Genomic DNA, 24,651 nt, shown 5'->3' on the forward strand with positions numbered 1-24,651 from the left:
GTTCAGGGTGTTTGCTTTCGGATGGTTGCATTTTGTATTTTGAAGCAAGTTTCCAACCCGGAAAATGTTCCGACTACATCACCATAAAATCGCTGAGCAAAGAAAAGCCCCAAACAGCAACATATTTAAAATAAATGTAAACCAGGAGCAAAGCCTGAGCCACCAAACTACATGTGTTCTTCGGATTACCATATCCACTTGGGTGACAGGTTCACGCTCTTGTGTTTACCAGATTTGAATCTCGATTACGACACGCTTTGTGTGTTTTTGGCGCTGTGGGTGTGTAAAGCGAACGGTTTGGCAATATTTGGAATTTTACGTGTCAAAACAATAAACCCACTCGACGATAGTCTGTATCATCCGCATGTGATACGATGAGTGGCAGCTAGTGAGGGGAAAAAATTGCTGAGATTCATCCTCTGCTGCTGCTCACTCGGTGGGGCTTTGCGCCACCAACAAACGGTTATCGTTTTATATAGCTACAAACACGGTAGCAGGATACTGACGAGAGTGGACAAATCTAGCTTATCATCGACGTGACGTAAAAAATACATATTCATCACGAGTGGCGAGAGATGGGTTATCCTTCGGAAATCGTGACGGGATAAAAATGATGATCTGTTTATGTTCTGATTTTTATGTGATTTTTGTCTTTTATCAGCGGATAGACCATGGGACATGATATGAGAGTTTCGTTGACGTCATACAGGATTCATGTTGACGTAGGTTGGATATGTGTGGTGTCACATTAGAGTTTTGGTTTTCACTATTGAGAATAGTTAGATATCAGTGGATTCCATTGACGGAAAAATAGATAAAGGTAAAGCTTGGGTTCTCCTTAGCCGTGCGGTAAAACGCGCGGCTACAAAGCAAGACCGTGCTGAGGGTGGCTGGGTTCGGTTCCTGGTGCCGGTCTAGGCAATTTTCGGGTTGGAAATTGTCTCGACTTCCTTGGGCATAAAAGTATCATCGTGTTAGCCTCATGATATACGAATGCAAAAATGGTAACCTGGCTTAGAAACCTCGCAGTTAATAAATGCCAATAAGAAGAAGGAGAAGCAGCAGGGACTATGTCCAAGGGCTTGACGATCCCTCCCCAGGCCATCTGCGAGTTGTGGGGCTTGCCTAGGATGTGGTGGGGTTTGACAGTGGGCCCTGTTAAACCTCTATAAAAAGCTGCATGTATCCGCAAGTAGGCCCCACCAAAGCGACCGTGTGCCGCTCAAAGCGCACAAGCCCAAGTCCTGGTGTTAGGTGGGACGCTAAACAGCCCTGACACGACGGCCCTCCGACGAGACAGGAGGTTTGCGCAGGCCCAATAAGCCGCCTAGAAAACCAATCATTACGAACAATATAAGAGATAATGCGACTCGATATAATCGGCAAAGACCTAGGCGACGAATACAGGATCACGATTGGAAGCTTGGAACATGGAATTGCAAGTCGCTAGGTTTCGCAGGTTGCGACAGGATGATCTACGATGAATTACATCCCCGCAACTTCGACGTCGTGGCGCTGCAGGAGATTTGCTGGACAGGACAGAAAGTGTGGAAAAGCGGGCATCGAGCGGCTACCTTCTACCAAAGCTGTGGCACCACCAACGAGCTGGGAACCGGCTTCATAGTGCTGGGTAAGATGCGCCAACGCGTGATTGGGTGGCAGCCAATCAACGCAAGGATGTGCAAGCTGAGGATTAAAGGCCGTTTCTTCAACTATAGCATCATCAACGTGCACTGCCCACACGAAGGGAGACCCGACGACGAGAAAGAAGCGTTCTACGCACAGCTGGAGCAGACATACGATGGATGCCCACTGCGAGACGTCAAAATCGTCATCGGTGACATGAACGCACAGGTAGGAAGGGAGGAAATGTATAGACCGGTCATTGGACCGGATAGTCTGCTCACCTTTTCGAATGACAACGGCGAACGATGCATAAACTTCGCAGCCTCCCGCGGAACGGTAGTCCAAAGTACCTTCTTTCCCCGCAAAAATATCCACAAGGCCACATGGAGATCACCTAACCAAGAAACGGAAAACCAAATCGACCACATTCTAATCGACGGTAAATTTTTCTCCGACATCACGAACGTCCGCACTTGCCGCAGTGCCTGCGCTCAAAACTCTCGACGGTGTACAACACGCGTCGAAGTCGGACGCCGCGGCTTAACATTGGGCGACTACAAGACGGTAGACTAGCCCAAGAATACGCGCAGCAGCTGGAAGTGGCACTCCCAACGGAAGAGCAGCTAGGCGCAGCGTCTCTTGAAGATGGCTGGAGAGATATTCGATTGGTAGCACCGCAACCGCTGCACTTGGCACGGTGCCCCCGGATCAGAGAAACGACTGGTATGACGGCGAATGTGAGCAGTTAGTAGAAGAGAAGAATGCAGCATGGGCGAGATTGCTGCAATACCGCACGAGGGTGAACGAGGCACGATATAAACAGGCGCGGAACAGACAAAACTCGATTTTCCGGAGGAAAAAGCGTCAACAGGAAGATCGAGACCGTGAAGAGATGGACACACGAAAGATCTATGAGAAGTTAAACCGTTCACATAAGGGCCACATGCCACAGCCTGATATGTGTAAGGACATAAATGGGAACCTTCTTACCAACGAGCGTGAGGTGATCCAAAGGTGGCGGCAGCACTACGAAGAGCACCTGAATGGCGTTGTGGCAGACGGAGATGGTGGTATGGTGATGGACCTGGGGAACGCGCGCAGGACATAATTCCACCGGCTCCGGATCCCCAGGAAATCCAGAAGGAGATTGGCCGGCTGAAGAACAACAAAGCCCCTGGGGTTGACCAACTATCAGGAGAGCTATTTAAACATGGTGGTGAGGCACTGGCTAGAGCGCTGCACTGGGTCATTACCAGAGATGCATCCTGAACAGAACATGAGCCAAGAGCGTGCTTTGGTGTTCTAAGTTTTGAACTCTGAACACAGTTCAGTGTGCACTGGGTTGGTACGCAAGCAAAACGATCATGGTAACTAAGACTCCTTAGATTTGGAACTATGCAAAAACATACGAGCATGCTTGATTTCTATCCGTTAGATGCCCACGTGTTCCATTACTAGCCGAAAAATGAGTAGTATGCCGTCGCTTGAGTTTGTTTTCCTAGGATACAAGTTGCTAAGTTAGGTCAGTGCTCTTGCACAGTGTGCAGTGTTCAGAACTTTTTGAACACGAACACGCGTTCTCGTGTTCAGATCAGAGCGTTAATGAATAAAGCTTCCAATGAATGATTAAATTTGTTATGAATAAATTATTCAACTCTATGATTAAAGATTATGATTAATGATTTAATCATTTTTGACAATGATTAATGATTATGATTAACGATTAAATTAATTTTTGACAATGATTAACGATTATGATTAATGAATAAAACGTTTGGAGTATGATTAACGATTACCGATCGTGATTAAATACTGACACAATATGTGTATGATTAATGATTAAAGATCGGTATGAATAATGATTAATGATTATGAATAATCAAATTGAATGGTTTGCGTATTGATCAATTATCAAGTAGAGCGATTCCAAGCAACAGCATCAAAATTTAAGAAAATTTTTAATTCATGATTTTCTATTGAGTTGAAACTTTGCACAGTTTTTCAATTTCATCTAAATCGTCATTTTTCGATATCAAATCTTCATATTGAGTCACGACTAACTTTTCAAAAGGGTGTATGTGAAAATGGTTCAAAAATATTTAAAAAGCTGCACAGCAAAAACGGAATGTTCGATTGTTATGATTTTTTCAGCAAAGTTAGACAACTAAATGGTGATTCTTAAGAAAATGTGCACAGTAAAAAAAAAAAATTTTTGCCTTTAAAAATATCATTTTTGTCACAAAAACTCAAATATCTCAAAACCCTATCTTTTTTCGAACGTAATTATTTTAGGGAAAACGGTCCATTATATTAGCTATCTACCATCAAAATTTGGTGATGGTAAACTAATAAACAAAAAAGTTATGACATTTCAAACATTTCACAATTTTCACATATAGTAAACAAAAAAAAATTTCCGTGTATTTTTTTTTTCAAGAATCGCAGTTTGATGCTGATTTTATTGTTAAGGGCCTTGCGTTAGTTAAACAAGTTGTTTGTATGATATTCCATATTTATGTATTCATTGATATTATGTATATTATATGTATAAATGTTATATGTATAAATAAATAAAAATGAATCAATATTATCCTAAGTATTAAATTAAATGTGGCAGTTACACAATGTTGTTATAGAAACTCTAAGAGTTTTGGGTTTGAATTTTGGTATGGGTTATGATATCATGAAAACAGTTTATTAATACTTATTTTTTATTTTTTTTTATTTAAATTTTTAAAATATCGAACACTTTTGAATTATTATCAGCACAGTTTGAGTATAGTTTTGCTTTAATTTTATTTTCCGACAATGGAATGAAACAGTGAAATTTTTGGGTTCCTTGGATCGTTTTCGCGTTATTAAATTGCTCGCTGAGCTCTGAAGCCTTTATTTCGTACTTTTCAGTAGTAGTAAAACAAAATGATAATTTGGTTAAATCTTTTTCTTTTCTACGATTTGCCCAATCAAAAAGTTCTTTCGCAGTTTTAATTGGATGCTCACGTTCTTTGGCTAAACTTGCTCTTGTGGCCATGCGCTTTATTGTTCCTCCAATAGCATCACAAGGACCTTTGCCATGTGATGTAGCAAAAAATTGCCATTCTGCATCAATTCCGTACATTGATTTAAATTGACATAGGCTCGAAAAATTCTTACGATTTTTGTACTGCGACGCTGCTCCATCAGACATGAAATATATCTTTTGACTTCTTTATGCTTATCAACGCGTAAAAAGTTAATCATTTTTCAATGAACAAGTTTACGGATACTGAATCGTGTCTTAAATCTTCGGAAATTATAATAAAACTTAAGTGTTCAATTTGCGTACTTCCATTAAAATAAATAACGAATGGATGAATTGTAGCTTGTTGTACGTTCCAGTGATGGGACTGCACTTCATCTTGCAATACAAAGCTGTAATTTTCAGAAAAATCACAAATGACTAAAAATCCACCATTTTGTAATGTATTTTTCGTATTTTTTAAAAGCTGGATTGTGCTGTTTTAATGAAATCGTGAGGATTAAACTTTCTAATTTCAAGCAAAATATGACACAAACTCATCTACAGGTTTTACAATAGTTTCTATGTCACACCTATCCGTGGTCACCCATTGCTCAAATGATAACTGATCAATATATTTTTCTTCAAACTCAGCGAATAAAGTATTTTCCAATGATGAAGAATCTGGACAATCCGAACAAGATCGTAGATAGCAATTTGATGTTGTATTTTCACACAAAAGACTACCAGTTAACATTTTAATATCCTTTGTTAAATTGATTCTTTTCAAACTATGTAAAATAAGATTAATATTCTCATGGGTTGTGCACACACACACATTATGTGTTCCTGAATTGGAAAGAAGCTTACATTGCCTTGGCCGAAGGCTTGCAAATGAGGAAGAACCTATTTTAATATTATCGTGAATTTCCTTGAAGCGTGTGTACGCTTCTTTCAAAGTCGTCATCATTAATCGTTTTTGGATTGCTTGACGCTTTCCATCTTTTTTTACTGATACATAATCTTTTTAACCAGGCATAGCTCGACTTACTTCATCATCTTCAAAATATTGAATTACTATTTCATTTGTCTCATCTGTTAATGCAGTACCTGACCTAGTATTTTTGGTTGAAAGACAGTTATTCTTCAATTGTTTTGCCTCTTTTACTGTATTTCTATTGGTTTTGAGCTCATCAATGGCATCCTGAATAGACCACGAACTTGGCAGCATCGACAAAATCAATAATTTTTCTTTCCTTGTCGTGGCTGCATTCGAGAACCTTTCCTTCATATTTATAATTACCTCATCGTAGTCTGTATTTTCCACATCATCAGGTCCTAATTTGAAGAGGTTTCTTCGTACAGCTTCGTTTATTTCACGGTATTTTTCTCCGGGTAATAAACGTAGTCCATCTTACTCCATTTAATCGGAGTCACTTTTATCCCAGCTATGCCCTCGTTAAAGCGTTCGATGTTGACCTTTTGGATACACTCATCTTCCGATTGATTTGTTGAAACAGATTTCGCTGATGGTACGGTGGCAAGGCTCTCAGCACTTAATACTTCTGGTAATTCCTCAGTTGTTGTCGATACATCTGGCAATTCCTCAGTTGCTGTCGTTTTCAAACTTCCTGCGCTCTGCTCAACCGATGATATACAGGTTGCTCTTTTGTCAACGTTTAGACGGCAGGACGTGAAAATGCGTAAATTTGTATTCAATGTGGACATTGGAGCATAACCAGTCGCTTTCAGTTTATCTATGGTGCTTTCGGTGAGATTTCGTAACTCTTTTGAACACTTTTTTCCATCAAACGGCCTACAACAGTTGAGAAAGCGGCTACTCATGTTGTTCGTAATATTTCAATAAACAAAATCACTTTTAAGTTTTTACTGACTAGTTTGGTGTCATTTGCTTGACTGAAGAAAAAAATTACTATAACAACCTTAGTAGTAGTATTTTTTTTGCTTTTTCGTGAGCATTGTCATGGTATGTACCTATCATGCATTTGTTGTTGTTGAAGATACCCGTTTCCTCCCGATCATAAAGTCTATTCTCTAAGAGGTATATTTTTTGCAGGTAAACTATAGACGTACACGTGTATATAAATCTTTGATTTTGCAGCTTTTGTCTTAAAAATAACATTTCTGATATGTTTCTATCAACGTTATTATCAACAGGTTTTAACACTATTAAAAGAATTTTTCGCCAGTCACGTGCAATGAAAATTATGACACTATCAATACTTTTGATCACAACACTGGATCGTGTCTAAGTTTCTTATAGATAATATGAATAATTAAATCAAAATATCATGAAAACAACTTGTTTAAATCACGTCCCTTAACAATAAAATCTGCATCAAACTGCAATTCTCGAAATAACTTACACAGAAAAAAAATTTTTTTTACTAAATGTGAAAATTGTGAAATGTTTGAAATGTCATAACTTTTTTGTTTATTAGTTTACCATCACCAAATTTTTATGGTAGATAGCTAATATAATGGACCGTTTTACGTACGTTCGAAAAAAGATAGGGTTTTGAGATATTTGAGTTTTTGTGACAAAAATGATATTTTTAAAGGCCAAAAAAATTTTTTTTACTTTGCACATTTTCTTAAGAATCACCATTTTGTTGTCTAACTTTGCTGAAAAAATCATAACAATCGAACATTCCGTTTTTGCTGTGCAGCTTTTTAAATATTTTTGAACCATTTTCACATACACCCTTTTGAAAAGTTAGTCGTGACTCAATATGAAGATTTGATATCGAAAAATGACGATTTAGATGAAATTGAAAAACTGTGCAGAGTTTCAAATATTTTCGAAATGGTCGCTCAGGATCGACTGACATGCCCCCGTGGAATGCCTCAGTAACCTTTTTACCAAATTGGGTTATTAACCTTCTGTCTGTGCTCAAAAAAACTTACGTTGTCTGTGCTCTGGGGTCAAATTGACCCCAAATTGAAATTGCTATAACTTTTTTATTGTTTGTCCGATTTTGGATTTTAGGGGCTGTTTCGAAACATAATTTAATCATCTTTCAGGTCGTAACCAAAGATTGACTATTGGTGGGCGGGCACATCGCGGGGAGGGGTTTTAGTGAACAAGGGTACAAAAACAGAGATTTTTCATGATTGTTTTACTTATATCCGAAAATCTTACCCATTTTGAACTGCACCTTTTTTAAAAAGGTTATGCAGGAAGGCGTGTGCTTTGGCATGAGGCGGAGATAAGTTAAGAACTTGGCCGCCAGGTGGTGGTATATTTAAATTCATTATTTTAGACTACTGAAGATATTCCGATATATAGAATTCTCCTCAGTGCAAATATTCTTATCGTACAAATTTAAAATTTGTTAAAATGGCGTCTTGATCAAAGGTCGTCTAGTGGGAATGGACTGTTTAGTGACGGAAGTAATAATTGGGAATTTTACAAATAGGCGGCAAATTGGCTAATCTTTGGTTACGCATGTAGACCCAAAGGCCTTAGTTCCAGGGTTTTCTTGAATGACCTAAAACATATTCTGTGAACACATTCTATTATTTGCAGCATCGCTGGAGCAGGTTGAATGCAAAGAAAACTTTTGATGAACTCTACCACAACATTCATGATTACCAAAAATGCTACAAACCAAAATACATCAGATCTCACATGCAACAAAATACTCAAATATAACAGCTTATTAGCGCCGCATCTTGGAAGAAGTGCTCATTATATTGAGCACCGCTTTGTAGTCCTGGACATCCTGACCAATGTTGCCGAATACAACTTGGTTGTAGGTATGAGGGATCTCAAGCTAAAGCAATAATTCAAATATGCAAGAATATTGCAAGTACACTAGCGCCGCCTATTTGTAAATTTCCTAATTATTTATTCCGTCACATGACAGTCCATTCCCACCAGACGAACTTTGTTAAAGACGTCATCTTTACAAATTTCAAATTTGTGCTATAAGAATATTTACACTGAGGAGAATTCCATATCGGAATTACTTGAGTAGTCTACAATAACGAATTCAAATATACCGCCACCTAACGACCAAGCTCTAAACTAATCAATGCCTCATGTCAAAGCACACGCCTTCCTGCATAACCTTTTTGAAAAAGTGCAGTTCAAAATGGGTAGAATTTTCAGATATAAGTAAAATAAGCATGAAAAATCACTGTTTTTGTACCCTTTTTTACAAAAACCCCTCCCCGCGATGTACCCGCCCACCTATAGTCAATGTTTTGTAACGACCTGAAAGATGATTAAATTATCTTTCGAAACAGCCCTAAAAATCCAAAATTGGCCAAACATTAAAAAAGTTATAGCAATTTCAATTTGGGGTCAATTTGACCCCAGAGCACAGACAACGTAAGTTTTTTAAAAAAAGTACACTGTAGCGCAAATTTTCAAGATTTTTCAAGCGAATTTGCACCTAGGAGACAGATCTCGGCGAGTTTTACCAAACTAACAAAAATTAGGAGAATCGGTTGAAAACTAAAAAAATGGCAGCCACTCAAAGTGGCCTGGGGTCATATTGACCCCAGAGCACAGACAAAAGGTTAAAAGGTATGAAAATTAAATGATTATGATTAAAGATTAATGAATAAAAGCGATGTTGCAATGATTAAAAGTGATGATTAATGATTAAACTCAAAACAATTATGAATATGATTAGTGATTAATGATTAAATATGAAATTCTATGATTAACGATTAGTGTTTAATGATTAAATCATATTTTTTGTATGATTATGATTAATGAATAATGATTGAATAACCCTTTATTCATTAATCATGATTAAATCTATGATTAATCACTAATGCTCTGGTTCAGATGCATCTCTGGTCATTACCAAGATTTGGGAGGAGGAAGTTTTGCCGCAGGAGTGGATGGAAGGTGTCGTGTGTCCCATCTATAAAAAGGGCGATAAGCTGGATTGTAGCAACTATCGCGCAATCACATTGCTGAACGACAAGGTACTCTCCCAAATTTTATGCCGTCGACTAGCACCCATTGCAAGGGAGTTCGTGGGGCAGTTCCAGGCGGGTTTTATGGGCGAACGCTCTACCACGGACCAGGTGTTCGCCATTCGCCAAGTAATGCAGAAATGCCGCGAATACAACGTGCCCACACATCATCTATTCATCGACTTCAAAGCCGCATATGATACAATCGATCGGGACCAGCTATGGCAGCTAATGCACGAACACGGATTTCCGGATAAACTGACACGGTTGATCAAAGCGACGATGGATCGGGTGATGTGCGTAGTTCGAGTTTCAGGGGCATTCCACGGCAAGGTGATGGTCTTTCGTGTCTGCTATTCAACATCGCTTTGGAAGGGGTAATACGAAGAGCAGGGATTAACACGAGTGGTACAATTTTCAATAAGTCCGTCCAGCTATTTGGCTTCGCCGACGACATAGATTATGGCACGTAACTTTGAGAAGATGGAGGAAGCCTACATCAGGCTAAAGAGGGAAGCCAAGCGGATCGGACTAGTCATCAACACGTCGAAAACGAAGTACATGATAGGAAGAGGTTCAAGAGAAGACAATGTGAGCCACCCACCGCGAGTTTGCATCGGTGGTTACGAAATCGAGGTGGTAGAAGAATTTTTGTACTTGGGTTCACTGGTGACTGCCGAAAATGATACCAGCAGAGAAATTCGGAGACGCATAGTGGCTGGAAATCGTACATACTTTGGACTCCGCAAGACTCTCCGATCGAATAGAGTTCGCCGCTGTACTAAACTGACAATCTACAAAATGCTCATTAGACCGGTAGTCCTCTACGGACACGAGACCTGGACGATGCTCGTGGAGGACCAATGGCGCACTTGGAGTTTTCGAAAGGAAAGTGCTGCGTACCATCTATGGTGGTGTGCAGATGGCGGACGGTGCGTGGAGGAGGCGAATGAAGCACGAGTTCCATCAGCTGTTGGGAGAACCATTCATCGTTCACACCGCGAAAATCGGACGACTGCGGTGGGCCGGGCACGTAGCCAGAATGTCGGACAGTAACCCGGTGAAAATGGTTCTTGACAACGATCCGACGGGCACAAGAAGGCGAGATGCACAGCGGGCAAGGTGGATCGATCAGGTGGAAGATGACTTGCGGACCCTCCGTAGACTGCGTGGCTGGCGACGTGTAGCCATGGACCGAGTCGAATGGAGAAGACTCTTATATACCGCGCAGGCCACTTCGGCCTTAGTCTGAATACATGGAATGAAATACATGACTAAGTACTTACCATCAGCCTTCTGTCAATATATTTGAAAGGGCGATTTACTGACGGTAACTTGAGTCTGTCGAATTTCACCATATCTTAAAAAACTTAAAAAAAAAAACAATTTGGTTTTCACTGAGATTTTTTGTATGATGACAGATAGTAGGGGAACTGTTCCGATCTCCATCTCACTAAGCATATATTCATCTCATCGGGAAACAAAGAAATACAGCACCGATTTCGTCGCTTCTTTTTGTCAACATGACAAAAATAAGAAACAATCCAAAATTTATTTATTTTATTAAAATTTATATTGTTTTTGATGGGATGAATATCGGAGCCATGAGATGAATTCCAAGAGCAGCTCCCCTACCCTTAAAACTCCGAATTGGCCTTATTCAATGACGGAAATCGACAATGTTTGGCATAATGGCCTGGTGTACTAGCTCAACACTACAATGTTTCATGATACCGGATGAAAATCGTCCACAAGTATTTGTCATTTAGGACATTTCAATCAACTATCTGTCATCGAGGATCATTTCAATTTCTAATTGAATTGTAGAAACTGTTATGAATATTTGTGAACGAATTATTCAGATACAGAGATAATACTCAATGCTCAATCATATTTTATTTGAAGCTTACAATCCGGTTCATTGTTTTAGCAACAATCTGAGCAGACTTAAACCAACAAGACAAATTATCTACCGCTCAGTGCTCCATGATAATGTGATAATAACATAATAACATCGTTACAGGATTCGTCGTATAACATTGCTCTGTTCATAAATTTGGCCAGTCACTTGAAATTTCCAATTTTATCACCGTCCTCCGACAGGGAATAAACCGTTTAATATGCCCGCCATCCATCCGGTACGACCGTCTGAGTTGAGCGGAAAGTAAAAACGCAGGACGTTGCGTTTCGGGCTGAACGATGAAGTGAAGCCACTCGGTCGAAACCGCTACGTCGAAGTTTCGATGATTTATGTTTCACGCAGATGAGTGTATAAACGCGCTCCCCGGCTCTGCTTGCCCGAGACACTCCCTCCCTCCCCCCGTTCGGTTATGGGTAGGAATAATGTTTTATCGTGAGAAATTATTGCCTTCCCATGGTTTAGCGAGTCGATGTATAAGAGTGTGGGATATGTAATTGTTTGAATTTGAATATTGTGTATTGAAATACTGAAGCTCTGAAGTATTTTTACAACATTTTCCTACGTTTCGAATTTTATTAAATATTAAATATTATATAGATTTAAAGATTTGGGGCTGATTGTTCGGCAGAGCCAATGGACGTTTCATACTAGTCCGTTTTCTAGTGTGGTGCGAAATGCTCACTGGAGGCATTAAACGTATAGTGTCAAAAAATGAATTTGATAATCGGGTTTTAAATACCTATATTCACATACATATTCTTGCTAAAGAAACATGCTGCTGTCAAGCACAGATATCCAAATATGATATCCAAATAAATCTTAGCAAACTAAGAGCGAAAGCCAAATCAGATCATGAAAATGTTTAACATCAGTGTCCTCAAAATATATTGTCATAACAAAAGGATCATTTAACAACGAAATGTGAACAAGATATTAAATACAAATTACATATATGCACACACACCCTACCAGCGACTGTTCTGTTAGATTTTCTGAAAACTCTGTATAAGAACTGGGCATATGCGAAATTGTTAGATTCTTATAAAAAACCCTGATTAATCCACCTAGCGGTGATGGTGCCTTTCTCGTGCATTATAAAAATAGTATTTTGGCCATTACTTTTGAGCCCATAGTCCGATCTGGCCAATTTTCAATAGGAAACAATGGGAGAGTATTCTGCGTCGAGTGCAACATGTTGCGAGTAAATCGGTTAAGGATAAGTGCCTGAAAAATGAGTGACATTTTTTTACTCATTTTTTCTATAAAAAAGTGGTATTTTGGCCATAACTTCCGATCCCATAGTCCGATATTACCAATTTTCAATAGGAAACAATGGTAGAGTATCCTGCGTCGAGTGCAATATGTTGCGAGTAAATCAGTTAAGGATAAGTGCCTGAAAAATGAGTGACATTTTTTTACTTCTTTTTTTATAAAAAAGTGGTATTTTGGCCATAACTTCCGAGCCCATAGTCCGATCTGACCAATTTTCAATAGGAAACAATGGTAGAGTATCCTGCGTCGAATGCAACTTGTTGCGAGTAAATCGGTTAAGGATAAGTACCTGAAAAATGAGTGACATTTTTTTGGGTGGGGTGCGCACAGACACACACACACACACACACACACACACACACACACACACACACACACACACACACACACACACACATACACACAGACATCACCTCAATTCGTCGAGCTGAGTCGATCGGTATATAACACTATGGGTCTGCAGGCGTTCTATAAAAAGTTTGTTTTTGGAGCGATCATATCCAGCTTTCCACGATCACCATAATGGCGGATGCTATAAAAAGTTTGACATTACCTGTTTCCAGACACTGAACTGAAATTTTCGTCTAGCAAGCATTGAAATATTTCGTTGCTAATGACAGCCCAAAACTTGTTATTTTTTCAACAACAAAAGAAATTACTAAACTTGGATAGAAATATCATAAATAAAACTAGCCATTTTCTTCGCTATTTAATTTAATTCCTCACTTCAAACATTATGTTAATCTATTGTTTTATTCCAGACATTATGAAGCTAGTATGATTGGAAAATTTTGATTCTTCAACACATTAATTAGTGACCTGGTGGAGTTCGTAGTACCAAAATAACATCCTAAGTTCGCTGTTGAACATTTTAGCATGGAAAAAGCGGAATATGCCACATCTTCTTACTCTCCACTGAAATGGAGGAATCGCCCAAATAAAGATATTGTTATTTTTGATTAAATGTTTCGGAATACCCAGTTGGTAAAACATAAAAATCTTGCACAAATCGTCCAAATGCCGGGAAATGTTCATATACTCAGCAAGATTTTGGATGGGATATAGGTTTTCTGTTGCACTTTATATACATCCATTTGCTCGTGACCTGAATTGGATATTAAGTTTAATCTTCAATCAACAAAACCTGACCTAATAACTGAAAAGACCTTTGTAATCAGTCCAGGTTCAACATCGAGTTCATCATAGTTCATGAAGAGAAGAAGTTAATTAGTATGCTATTCATGGCATCTGAATATAATAGATCTCCTGGGGTAGTACGCCTCTCGCTCGTGTTATAAGAGAACAGGAACAGTCGATAGAAGCGTATCTTTGAAATCTATTCATGTATGATCTTTTGGGAATATCTTCCCTTAATCGACGGACCTTTGTAATGTACTAATTTATGACTGTTCAACAACTATATCCTCTGCAAGATTGAAAACAAAATTCCTAGCTAAAGGTGTTTTATATTCACGAAAAAACTGCTAATTGGGTGGAAGTTTGAATATTGTTTCGTCAACACCGATTCACCTGCAATGTCTGAAACGGATAATGCACCAAGTTGTTGAGGCACAGGGGGAATCCACTCAATAGTCATTTTGTACTTCAAAAGCAGTTCGTGGAATCTTTTACATCTGTAAAAAATAAAAATTAGCAATTTCATATAAAGAAGATAATTGTTATTGTTAGTTCATCAAATTCCTGTGCAAGTATTTTTTGTTGATGAAAAACAAACAACGAATTGGGTGTCATTGACAACGAAGGACATCTGTGCTTGCTTAGACAGAAATTACAGTTCAGTGTCTGGAAGCAGTTAATGTCAGATTTTTTATAGCAGCCGCCATTATGGCGATTGTGGAAAGCTGGATAGCCTTTACCGTATACTTAGTATACGAGAAAGGCAAAACACGTTAGTTCACAAACAAATATTGGTAAAAAAGCTTGCATAATTGTAAGGTCTCATACAATTTTTGTATAAGAATCTAGCCTTTTTTTCTTAGCAATGTCTCTCCCAACGTTACCTTGCATAATACTCCCTGAACATGAAACGGTTGGTACGGTTGTCCCCGTTTCTTCCTATTGTGAATTCAAAACTCTTTGTTGATCATGTTATTCATTATTGATTGCCGGTGAGTTATGGATTATCTCCCAATTTCAAGCCTGCACGGTGGGCCTGGCCGTTTTAATATTTCTGTCATTTTTATGATATGCTGCAAATATTAATGCTGACAAGAAAATGTTCGGAAATATAACCGACATTTCCAGGATGCTGGCTGTGCATGTGCTAAGACAAGACAAGACAAGACAAGAATCTAGTCTTTCCGCATATGCCCAGTTCATATACAGGTTTTGCTTTTGGTAGGTTTTTACACGATTTTTTTTCACTCGTAATTTTGATCGGGTGATTTAAATTTGCCACCAAAGTCTTCGCAACATGTATCAAACAATTCTGAATAATAAAAAAAAATACAAAATACAAAGTACAAAATTGGGAAAATGTACATCGTGTAAAAACAGAATCCAGTGTACTTTGATAATCTTCTCTTCTATAAAATAAAAATGAGCTGAGATTTCCTTCCTGGCGATTTAACTCGCGAGCGGGTTGATCGATTTGCAAGATTTTTTTCCTAATCGATGCGTTTTGGAATCCGCAAGGTTTGTACAGTCGACTCTCCACATCTCGATGTTCTATATCTCGATATCTCTCCCTATGTCGATGGTTTCCTCAGTCCCTTCAATCTACATACATTTGGGCTTTCTACATCTCGATAACCTCCCTATCTCGATATCTCTCTATCTCGATGGGCTCTGATCACAATTAGTTCAGGATTCACTCTCCTTATGTCGATATGGTCAGATTTTTGGGCTACTAGACCATCTTTGGACAATAACTAACGCATCTACAACAGGAAACGACATTTCTTTTGTTGTCGTTTTTCATAGCAACGAGCTTTTTTGGATCTAGTACCCATTTCAATTTCCCTTCCATTCCTCGAACTCTCCCCATCTCGATGGTCCCTTCAATATCGAGATGAGGAGAGGCGACTGTATATACAAAAAGTTGGTGAATTTAACGGGGACATGTAAAAAATCATTAGAATACAAATTTGGGTTAGCTGTTGAGGAAAACAAAATAAACGCACGGAAATTGATCTAGAGTGCGGTGCTGCAAATAGTTTATTGTGACATTTCCAACACCCGGGCAAAGCTGGGTGTCTTTCGCTAGTAAATATAATAATTATGCACACATTTCTACAAAAAATAAATAATTCTAGAACTCATATACCCTTAATGGTGATTTGGGCAGCACAGTCAAGGATGCTCTAGCGGCACACGGTACACGTGCTGGCTTCCTCCAACCCTCATAACTCAATGTCTTCAATCGAACATATTTTATTGACGCTTTTCTTTTTATTGTTCTCTGTTTTTCTTTGGGTCGGCCGTAATCTGTCCTTACCACGCGAATGAAAAAAAAAGGTATTGTTAGGATCACGTTTAGGCAATTTTTTGCTCCCAACGAAGCTCGATGCGGAAATTTTCACGGCAATCAACAAGCGCTCCACGGTGGACGAATGCGAGTGCCTCAGGAAATGGTACCAGGAGGATGCGGTTGCCGGAGGCTACGTGCTGAGGACACAATTCAGGTGAGTTCGTGCATCGCGGGTAATCTTTTTAACGTCGGATAAGGATAAGAGTTATGGTGATTGGTTAGTGCGATTGATGGACCATGCTCACAGGAAGATAAGATGATCGTTGCTTTCAAATCAATGTGTCATAATGAAGCAATAAAGAACAATTTGTAGGACCGCGTTCCTATTGTGTCGATACGAATACAGAACGGTATAGTGACTAAAATGCCAATACCAAACGCCAATGAAAATAACGTAGGATCTTTCGACTCAGTTTGGTAAATTGAGCTCGCTGTCCCATGCTAGTAGCAAGTCTGTGTGTAGTAAATTCAAATTAATTTGTGTGTAAGATGTATTTGCGCTGTTGCCTGGTTATGCACTATTTAATTTGCTATAGTAGATTGCTATAGAGTTCGTTTTCAAAATATGATGAATGAGGTATACAATTCTGGACATGCTAGATTGTAAAAATAATAGGCATTAAGTTTAAAGTCAATATATTGGAATACATTTGCTGAAATGCCTTGAAAGTCAAAATTGAGCTTTTGTGGTCGCTATATAAATCAAAATAGTATCAAAGTGAATCCTCCGTGAGTCATGTCTCATGACTGTCTCATGAAAACAAATTATGCCATACCTACTAGAATTTTGTTTTCTTGGTTAGTGTGATTGTCATAAAGGACACATAAACATGATCTATCAAATTTCAATAACAGTCGAATATCGAACTTGTAGTTAAATTATTGGGACTATTAAAATAATAGATTTTGGTATAGATAAAACAGTTTAGACTCAATAATTCTATTATCATGAAACAGTTCCTTGCTACACCATCATGTGATTGTGCTATTAATATTTTGCTCTAGTGCAACCCACGTATTTTAGATTTTATTGGAGATTAGACGAAGCATACAAATAGAAATCATTTTATATACCGATCAAATTCGAACGCCTTAAAAGATTTGAGATGTTGCACAATCAGAACAAAAGCACTTTAATAAGGCATTATGAGTCTGTCAATGACATAAACACATCCTAACGATGATCCAGATTATCTGTGTGGTTTGGCCATATCAGAAAACCCAATCAACGGCGCTTTGCCCTGCTTGAACGCACTTATAATCTCATTCCGACATTCGAGGGGCCGACTATACGATCTAATTTTAACTTCTGCCTCTGCCTCTCGTTAACAGGACAAAGGAACGCCAGGACTGGATTACGGAAAGTCGGCAGCTGAGCGATATACTTGAAACCAAAATCAACGATATTTTAAAGACATTCCAGGATGGTGGCGGGGGAAACGATGAGGGTGGAGGAGGCGGACCAGCAATCAAATTAATCGATGGCGAACGATTCTGTGATAAACTCAAACGACTGAAAACCAGAGCACTCGAGCTGGAGATACAAAAGGGTTTAGGTGAGTGATAATGTTTATATACGGTGTGACAACGTCATTACAAAATAATCTTTGTGATAATAATGTAGAAAATAGAAGAAAATTTAATTTTGACTTTCCTGGTCTATGATCGTGTTAGCTTTATAATCTACTAATGCAAAATAGTAACTTAATTGTCTCAGGCTCGTCGCAGTAGAATAGAAATGCTTTTAGGACAGCACTTCTCAGTTTACTATCACTTCCAAACAAAATATGCCGCCAGATATTCAACAGCCGTTCGATATTGGAACGTAATAATAACAATGTCGGGTTAAACATATTTTGATTTACGAAGTACCGAGGAATGGACAGAAATTTTCTTATTGTTCTTCGAACTCCAGAAGTATTGAATTTCGAATTCGAGATTTAAAGGTCAACAGACGCACAACTACGATTCAGAATTCACTTGTAGTCTAGCCCTTTCAAGAACATTTTTGCTTGAACGATGACTGGGCGTAATAGTCCCAGCGAGTCGTGTAGACGGGATGCTTCCGATAGGATGAACCTTTTCTACGAGCCATCTGTCCTACGAGCTTTTTCCCTTCTTTAATATTTTCAACACCAGACAACATATCACTCAAGTAAAAATCTTCGTAGCTAAGTCTGGAGCCGATGCCGTACCGTACGTAACCGTGTTGCGTGCAAATGTCCGATTCGGTAACGCTATGCTATCTCTCAAAACGATCTACTACTGATCGGTTGGATTCCTACAATTTCTTACTATGAGAGTATTCCATGTAGCTTACTGCTCCGATGATGAGGTCAATCGGTTCTGTTTCTAAGAACCCAGGATGCGCAAGAAACGCTGAATCTGGGAAATTTCACGTTGCTAGAGAAAGATGTTGGTTAACTTCGGCAGCACGCGAAATTGTATCTTTTTGGTGACCGACGAAATGTTCAGCAATAACGGACTCGCTAGGGTGCTAACCAGCCTGATGGAAGCAGGAGGCCCGGAGACCCATAGTGTTATATACCAATCGACTCAGCTCGATGAATTAAGGTGATGTCTGTGTGGGTGCTTCGCAACAAGTTGCACTCGACGCAAAAACCTGTCCTATTATTTCCAATTGAAAATTTGCCAGATCTGACTAAGGGATCAGAAGTTATGACTAAAATATATTTTTTACGCCAAAAACGCGTAAAAAAATCTTGCTCATTTTTCAGGCATTTATCCTCAACCAATTTGCTCGTAACAAGTTACATTCGACGCAGAATGTTGTTCCATTGTTTTCTATTGAAAATTAGTTGGATAGTTCGACTATGGGATCGGAAGCTATGGCCAAAATACATTTTTTTATACGCAGAATGCATCTTAAAAACTTATTCATCTATCCGGCACTTATCCTCAACCGATTAACTGGCAACAAGTTACCTTCAACGGGGAGTCCTTTTTCATTTATTATCGAAAATGGGTCAGATGGAACTATGGGCTCAGAACACAGACCAAAATATTTTTTTCTCCTCAACCGATTTATTGCATCAAGTTGCATTCGATGGTGCTGTTACATTGTTTTGTATAAATTCTGTTTTAGATTGGACCACAATCTTTAATGTTATAGCCAAAATTTTATTTCATTAACCTTAACTGCGTTTCGACACTAACTCATTTTTTTTAACATGATCAAATAGAGGTCTGAGTAGGCAACTAATCTCAATAGATTATCAAGTGTCAGCGAAAAATACAGATTTAGCATTTCCTCAAGTCACGCTTCCTTAGCAGATGAATGTTCCATAAAGGAGTGGTGGCATAAGAACTTCAATGTTCATGGAAAATTAGTGGGCCTTTTCCAATTGCGTTTATTAGTCCTAAAAATTTAAGATAATATTATTCATAATTTCTTTTAAAAGATACTTCTGTGGATATATTTAAAATCTTGAGATATTATACCAATAGTGGCTTGATTGATACCTATTAGGGCTATTCACTAAACAGCATAAGCAATATTTATGAAATGTTTCAAATACAGTAGCCGTTCGATAAATGCAAAATGTTAACTTTTCAGTTAACGAATGCTGTTCGGTAACTGCAACGCTTTCTAGACGTCAAACGGTTGTCAATCAACGTCAGATGCAATAAAAGTGCATCTCAATGTGCAACGCAATGCAGCTGTCATTGAGTCTGACATCAGTTTGAAGTTTAGCGGTCCGATAACTGCAAAACTATTGCAACTATCGAATTGAAGTTAAAAAGGATTGCAGTTATATAAACAGATACGCAACAAACTACGTCGTTAAGTGAACACTCCTATTGATATTGATAGTGTAGGTCTCTGTTTTAGTGTATTGATTGTCCTCTCCAATTATTATCAGTCACCGTAAATTTACAAATAGCCAAATTTTGGTAACTGATGTCATGATGGTAAGTCATGATGCTCAACCCTGTAATGAAAGATATACCTGTCTGGATAATTTTTGTAGAACAAACCAAATTTCTAGAAAATCGTTTAGAGGTCGCGCCAGATCGATTTTTGAAAAATGAGTTTTTTCAAGGTAAAAAATCAAATATTGGGTCCTTTCAATTTTTTTTTGTGGGTCATTCATTCGTTTTATATATTTTTATTTTTCTGTGGATCTTTGCCCATATTCTCCATGAATTAGTTTTTGGTATCATACGTGTTTATAGTCTGCAGAACTTTTTAAATATCAAAAAAAGCACATTTTTTGACTAATTTTTGAAGTTATTTCATCCTCACACAAAAAATATTTTTTTCTCGTTCAGAAAAACTTACATTCTACAAAGAGCTATTTATAAGGAGTATTTTCATAAAAAGAAGATCCAAGAAATGTTGTTCTGGGGCTGAGATATTGCAGTTTTAGTAAATAATCAAAAAGTGTACAAATTCGGTACTTTTTCTTTTCATGTTATAATTTCATCAAGTTGCACCAATATTTTAATTTAAAGTATTCCAACCGGAGTCCAGAAGAATTCACACTGGATTCCTTTCGTTAACGTTAAGGAATACCCATCTGTGGGAGATACCCTTCATAATCCATGAAGGATTTGTTTCAGAATCTCTCGTTAATTTGCTTCGGAATTAATCCGGATTCGTTCGAAGATCTGTTTCGAAATTGTTCGGAGATTTGCTTCGAAATTCCTTGACGATTTATTCCAGAATATTTCAACGATTTGCTTCAGAATTCCTTGAATATTTATTTTGGAGTCTCTCGACGTTTTGGCTACTTATCCCTGATGATTTGCTTCGAAATCCCTCGACGATCGGAATCCCTCTGATAATTTTCTTTGGTATCCCTCGACGAATTGCTTCGGAATTATTCGACAATTCACTTCGAAATACTTCGTCGGTTTGCATCAGATTTCTTAGAAGATTAATTTCGGACTCCCTCGACGATTTACTTCGGAATCCCTCGAAGATTTGCTTCGGAATCCTTCAACGATTTGCTTAAACATGAAGGGTTCCCTTCGGAATCGTTGAAGAATTCTTTACGGAATCTCTGGTGGATTGATTCGGAGTCCCTTTACGATTTTCTTCGGGATCCCTCTACATATTGCTTCGGTATCATTCGACAATTTGCTTTTACATTCCTGGAACATTACCTACGAAATCCCTGAATATTCTCGTCTGAATTCCTGAAGGATTCTATTCGGAATCTCTAGAAGATTTTCATTGGAATTCCTGAAACGATTCTGTCGGATTCACTAGAACATTCCCGTTCAAATTCCTGGAATATTCCTGGAAGTCGAAATTCCAAGATGGTGGAGGATGTTCATAAGATTCTCATTGGAAGCCCTGGAACATTCCTGTCGGAATCCCTGGTTTATTGTCCTCAGAATCCTTGGAGGAATGTCGCCTTTTTCTTCATTTGAGATAGATAGTAATAATTTCCACTGCCTAACGGTGTGACATATTTTCCTTTTAGTGTGCGGGAAAAACCGAGCGCTACTACACTTAGATGCAAAGCCGTACGCTATCAACTATCGATACTATGGGCTACAGCTGAAAGCACATAGGGGCAAGGTTTGGCACTTCATCCCATAGCTCCTATTTCCATAGCATCAAAAACAAAGCAATGAAAGGGAATTTGGCTCGTTTTCATTTTTGTGATTTTTTTTCACCAGTGAGCATGTGTTAGCAAAAAGAAGCTGCCATATTGGTGCTGTATTTCTTCGCTTTGCGATGAGATGAATATATGTTCAGTGAAATGAAAAACGAAACAGTTCCCCTACTTGAGAAAAATGAATATGGATGAGTGTGATTGATCCGAAATTACCTTAGGTGGTTGAACCGTATTTATCACATTATCAATAAGAAAGCTTAATGAAATGGGAAAATGTTCGAGAATTTAAAAAAAAAAAGCTCAAACTAGAGAAAAAAGATGAAGGGACTATAGTCCCCCTGAGCATTGGAGCTAGTTACCCCAATGCGGATAAATCTACGGAAATTTCAATAAACGCCCTATTTTTAACGGAAAATTCTGCGGACTTCTTCGGCGTGGAAAATAATTGACCAACGTCGTGACGAATTTCAAACGGTGGCGCGCCGATGCAAAAATGACGGCGGCGCCGGCGTGCCAAAAACTGTCGGCGGCGGCGGCGTGGCGCGGCGGCGCACACCACTACTTGGATGATTAAATTTATAAACTGTTTGTAAGACTAATTGGCCATATGTAAATCAGTGTGATCGATTCTTAGTCGACTTTTTAGAAACCAATCAGAATGTGAGCAAGAAGATAACGAGCTCTGCTTTATCCAGAGCAGTTCAAAATATCTAATCACAAGTTTAGTTTCGGGATTAGCCCCTTTTCTATCCAGCAAAAGCTCTTCGTATGCAACCACTAATAGGCTTTTGAGCTAGTTCAAATTATTAACAAACGAATTCATTAATAACTGTAGTTTTAAGGGAAAGTTATCAAGTGATATACTTTTCTAATGTTTTGGTATTATTCAATGATGGTAAAAAAGACTCAAATGAAAATTTGAATAGGATATAGTTTGTCACAATTCTTTATCCATATGTTTAAATATTCTTGAAGGCTTCAATGAAACTTACAGTCTTTTCAAATTACGATCTTTATGATTTGACATTTGGGAGCTTTGATATCAAGACACTCCTTATCAAGTGATAAAGCTTGTACACAGGATTTTGTTTCTACACGATTTTCACTCGTAATTTTGATCTTTTGATTTCAATTTGCCACCAAAGTCTGCAACATGTTTCAAAAAATCCTAAATTATTCAAAGAAAAATTACATGGTAATTAACATGTGTAAAACATTTAGGATAGATGAGTGCAAAATTGAGAAAATGTAAATCGTGTAAAAACAGAATCCAGTGTAGTCTGAATAGACTCTCAAAATAGTATATGATGCATTCTCAATATTTTTGTCCAGATTTTGGAATATTCAGAATACTAAGTTGGAAACAGGGGGAGAAGGCCGAACAGTGATGCCGTACTCCGACCTGTGTGACATCTGGATTTGGTTCTAAAATGTGAACAGTGTTAACATCTCCAGCACCTTTTTGTTATGGCGAGGCAATTTTCATGGACACGTATTTGCAAAGATAATAAAACGTGGTGGAATTGAATGGAAAGTACTGCACTCGTCGTATGACAGTTGAAGACATTCCACTAAAAGAGCTTGACTTTTTTTTACTCAAATCCATTTATGTTGGTGGCAATGAGCAAACAGCTTGAAACCCGGATGTGCTGTCGGTAATGTGAGTAAGCCAGGATGGTGAAACGCCTCTCATCCGCGGTAGAATGGTACTCTACCCAACATCGTTTTTGGTACCTAGTTTCAGGGTGGTATACCGGATTTCAACTGCTCATCTTGGGTGATTGGTTCGTACGTAGTTAGTGCTAACTGCTAATTATCGGCAATTAACTTTTCCTGGCGAAAGCTTGCAACTAGTTGAGGTATATCGAGCCCTTTTTGTTTGTATGGCTTCCTCATGTCGAAAAAAGCCCGCCGATACTTCCGAAGCTTTCTTATCATGAATTACTAATCGAGATTGAAACATAAACATTAGACGCCATATTGAACGCGTATGGGTAAGCGTATATGTCTTCTCTCCAGTCCCCTGGAGTAAAAGGCGCGAGTTTTGTTTTAGCTAAAGTTTTGTAGATTTCGAATGGTTTTCCAACTATTCAAAAAAAAATGCTGTTATAACATAACCATTTACGTACAGCATCAATATGTTTTTGGCAATAAAATAATATTCTATTTCAGTCATAACGAATTAACGACATATAAAACATGAACTTCATTTTTCTTGTTTCAGAATTGATGGTTTTTCGGCCCGAATCATATGTTGTTGGAGAAATATTTTGATTTTGAATTGTGACAGTTTTGCTCGAAATCGAAATCTTTTTGAGCTTGATTGAAATGTCACTGTTTTGAACTGTTTTCGGTAATCGGTTCTCTAAACTTCACCACAGAAATGAATGGTCTATTTCCTCTCGTTAGATCGAGATGGTCGTTCCCATTTATTGGAATAATATTGAAGAGCCCTCACGCGGGTTATTTCTGAAAATATGTCAGAGCCAGCACAACTTGGTGTGATCTGTGAGACACCCTCGATGGAGTGGACTTGACAGCAATATTCGACGCTTTGACTTAATAGAGGTGTGTGCGCTGTGGGTATCCTCAAGTGGGTGATGGTGTTTGTTAGGATTGTTGAAAGCAGAGTTGTTTGCTGTGGATGAAATTTGGCAGATTCCTTTTCCCCATAAATATCAAAATTGAAGGGAGGTGGAAGAGGAAATTATTTCCTAAATTGTCAAGGTCAATAATAATAATTTCGTGTTAGATTATCATTTCAATGAGAGAGTAGATAAATAAATAGAATTAATAA

General features: G+C 38.3%; 1 protein-coding gene across 1 annotated transcript in view; it reads left to right on the forward strand.

The window, feature by feature from the left end:
• LOC134211016 (protein qui-1) overlaps positions 1–24,651 on the forward strand; it is a 267,806-nt gene that overhangs the window by 123,041 nt on the left and 120,114 nt on the right. Inside the window, exons 7-8 of the mRNA XM_062687537.1 lie at positions 16,251–16,417; positions 17,596–17,819. Coding sequence (XP_062543521.1) covers positions 16,251–16,417; positions 17,596–17,819 — 391 coding nt within the window. The remainder of the gene's footprint in view (positions 1–16,250; positions 16,418–17,595; positions 17,820–24,651) is intronic.

This window comes from Armigeres subalbatus, chromosome 2 (assembly GCF_024139115.2).
Source record: "Armigeres subalbatus isolate Guangzhou_Male chromosome 2, GZ_Asu_2, whole genome shotgun sequence".
Lineage (NCBI taxonomy): Eukaryota > Metazoa > Arthropoda > Insecta > Diptera > Culicidae > Armigeres > Armigeres subalbatus.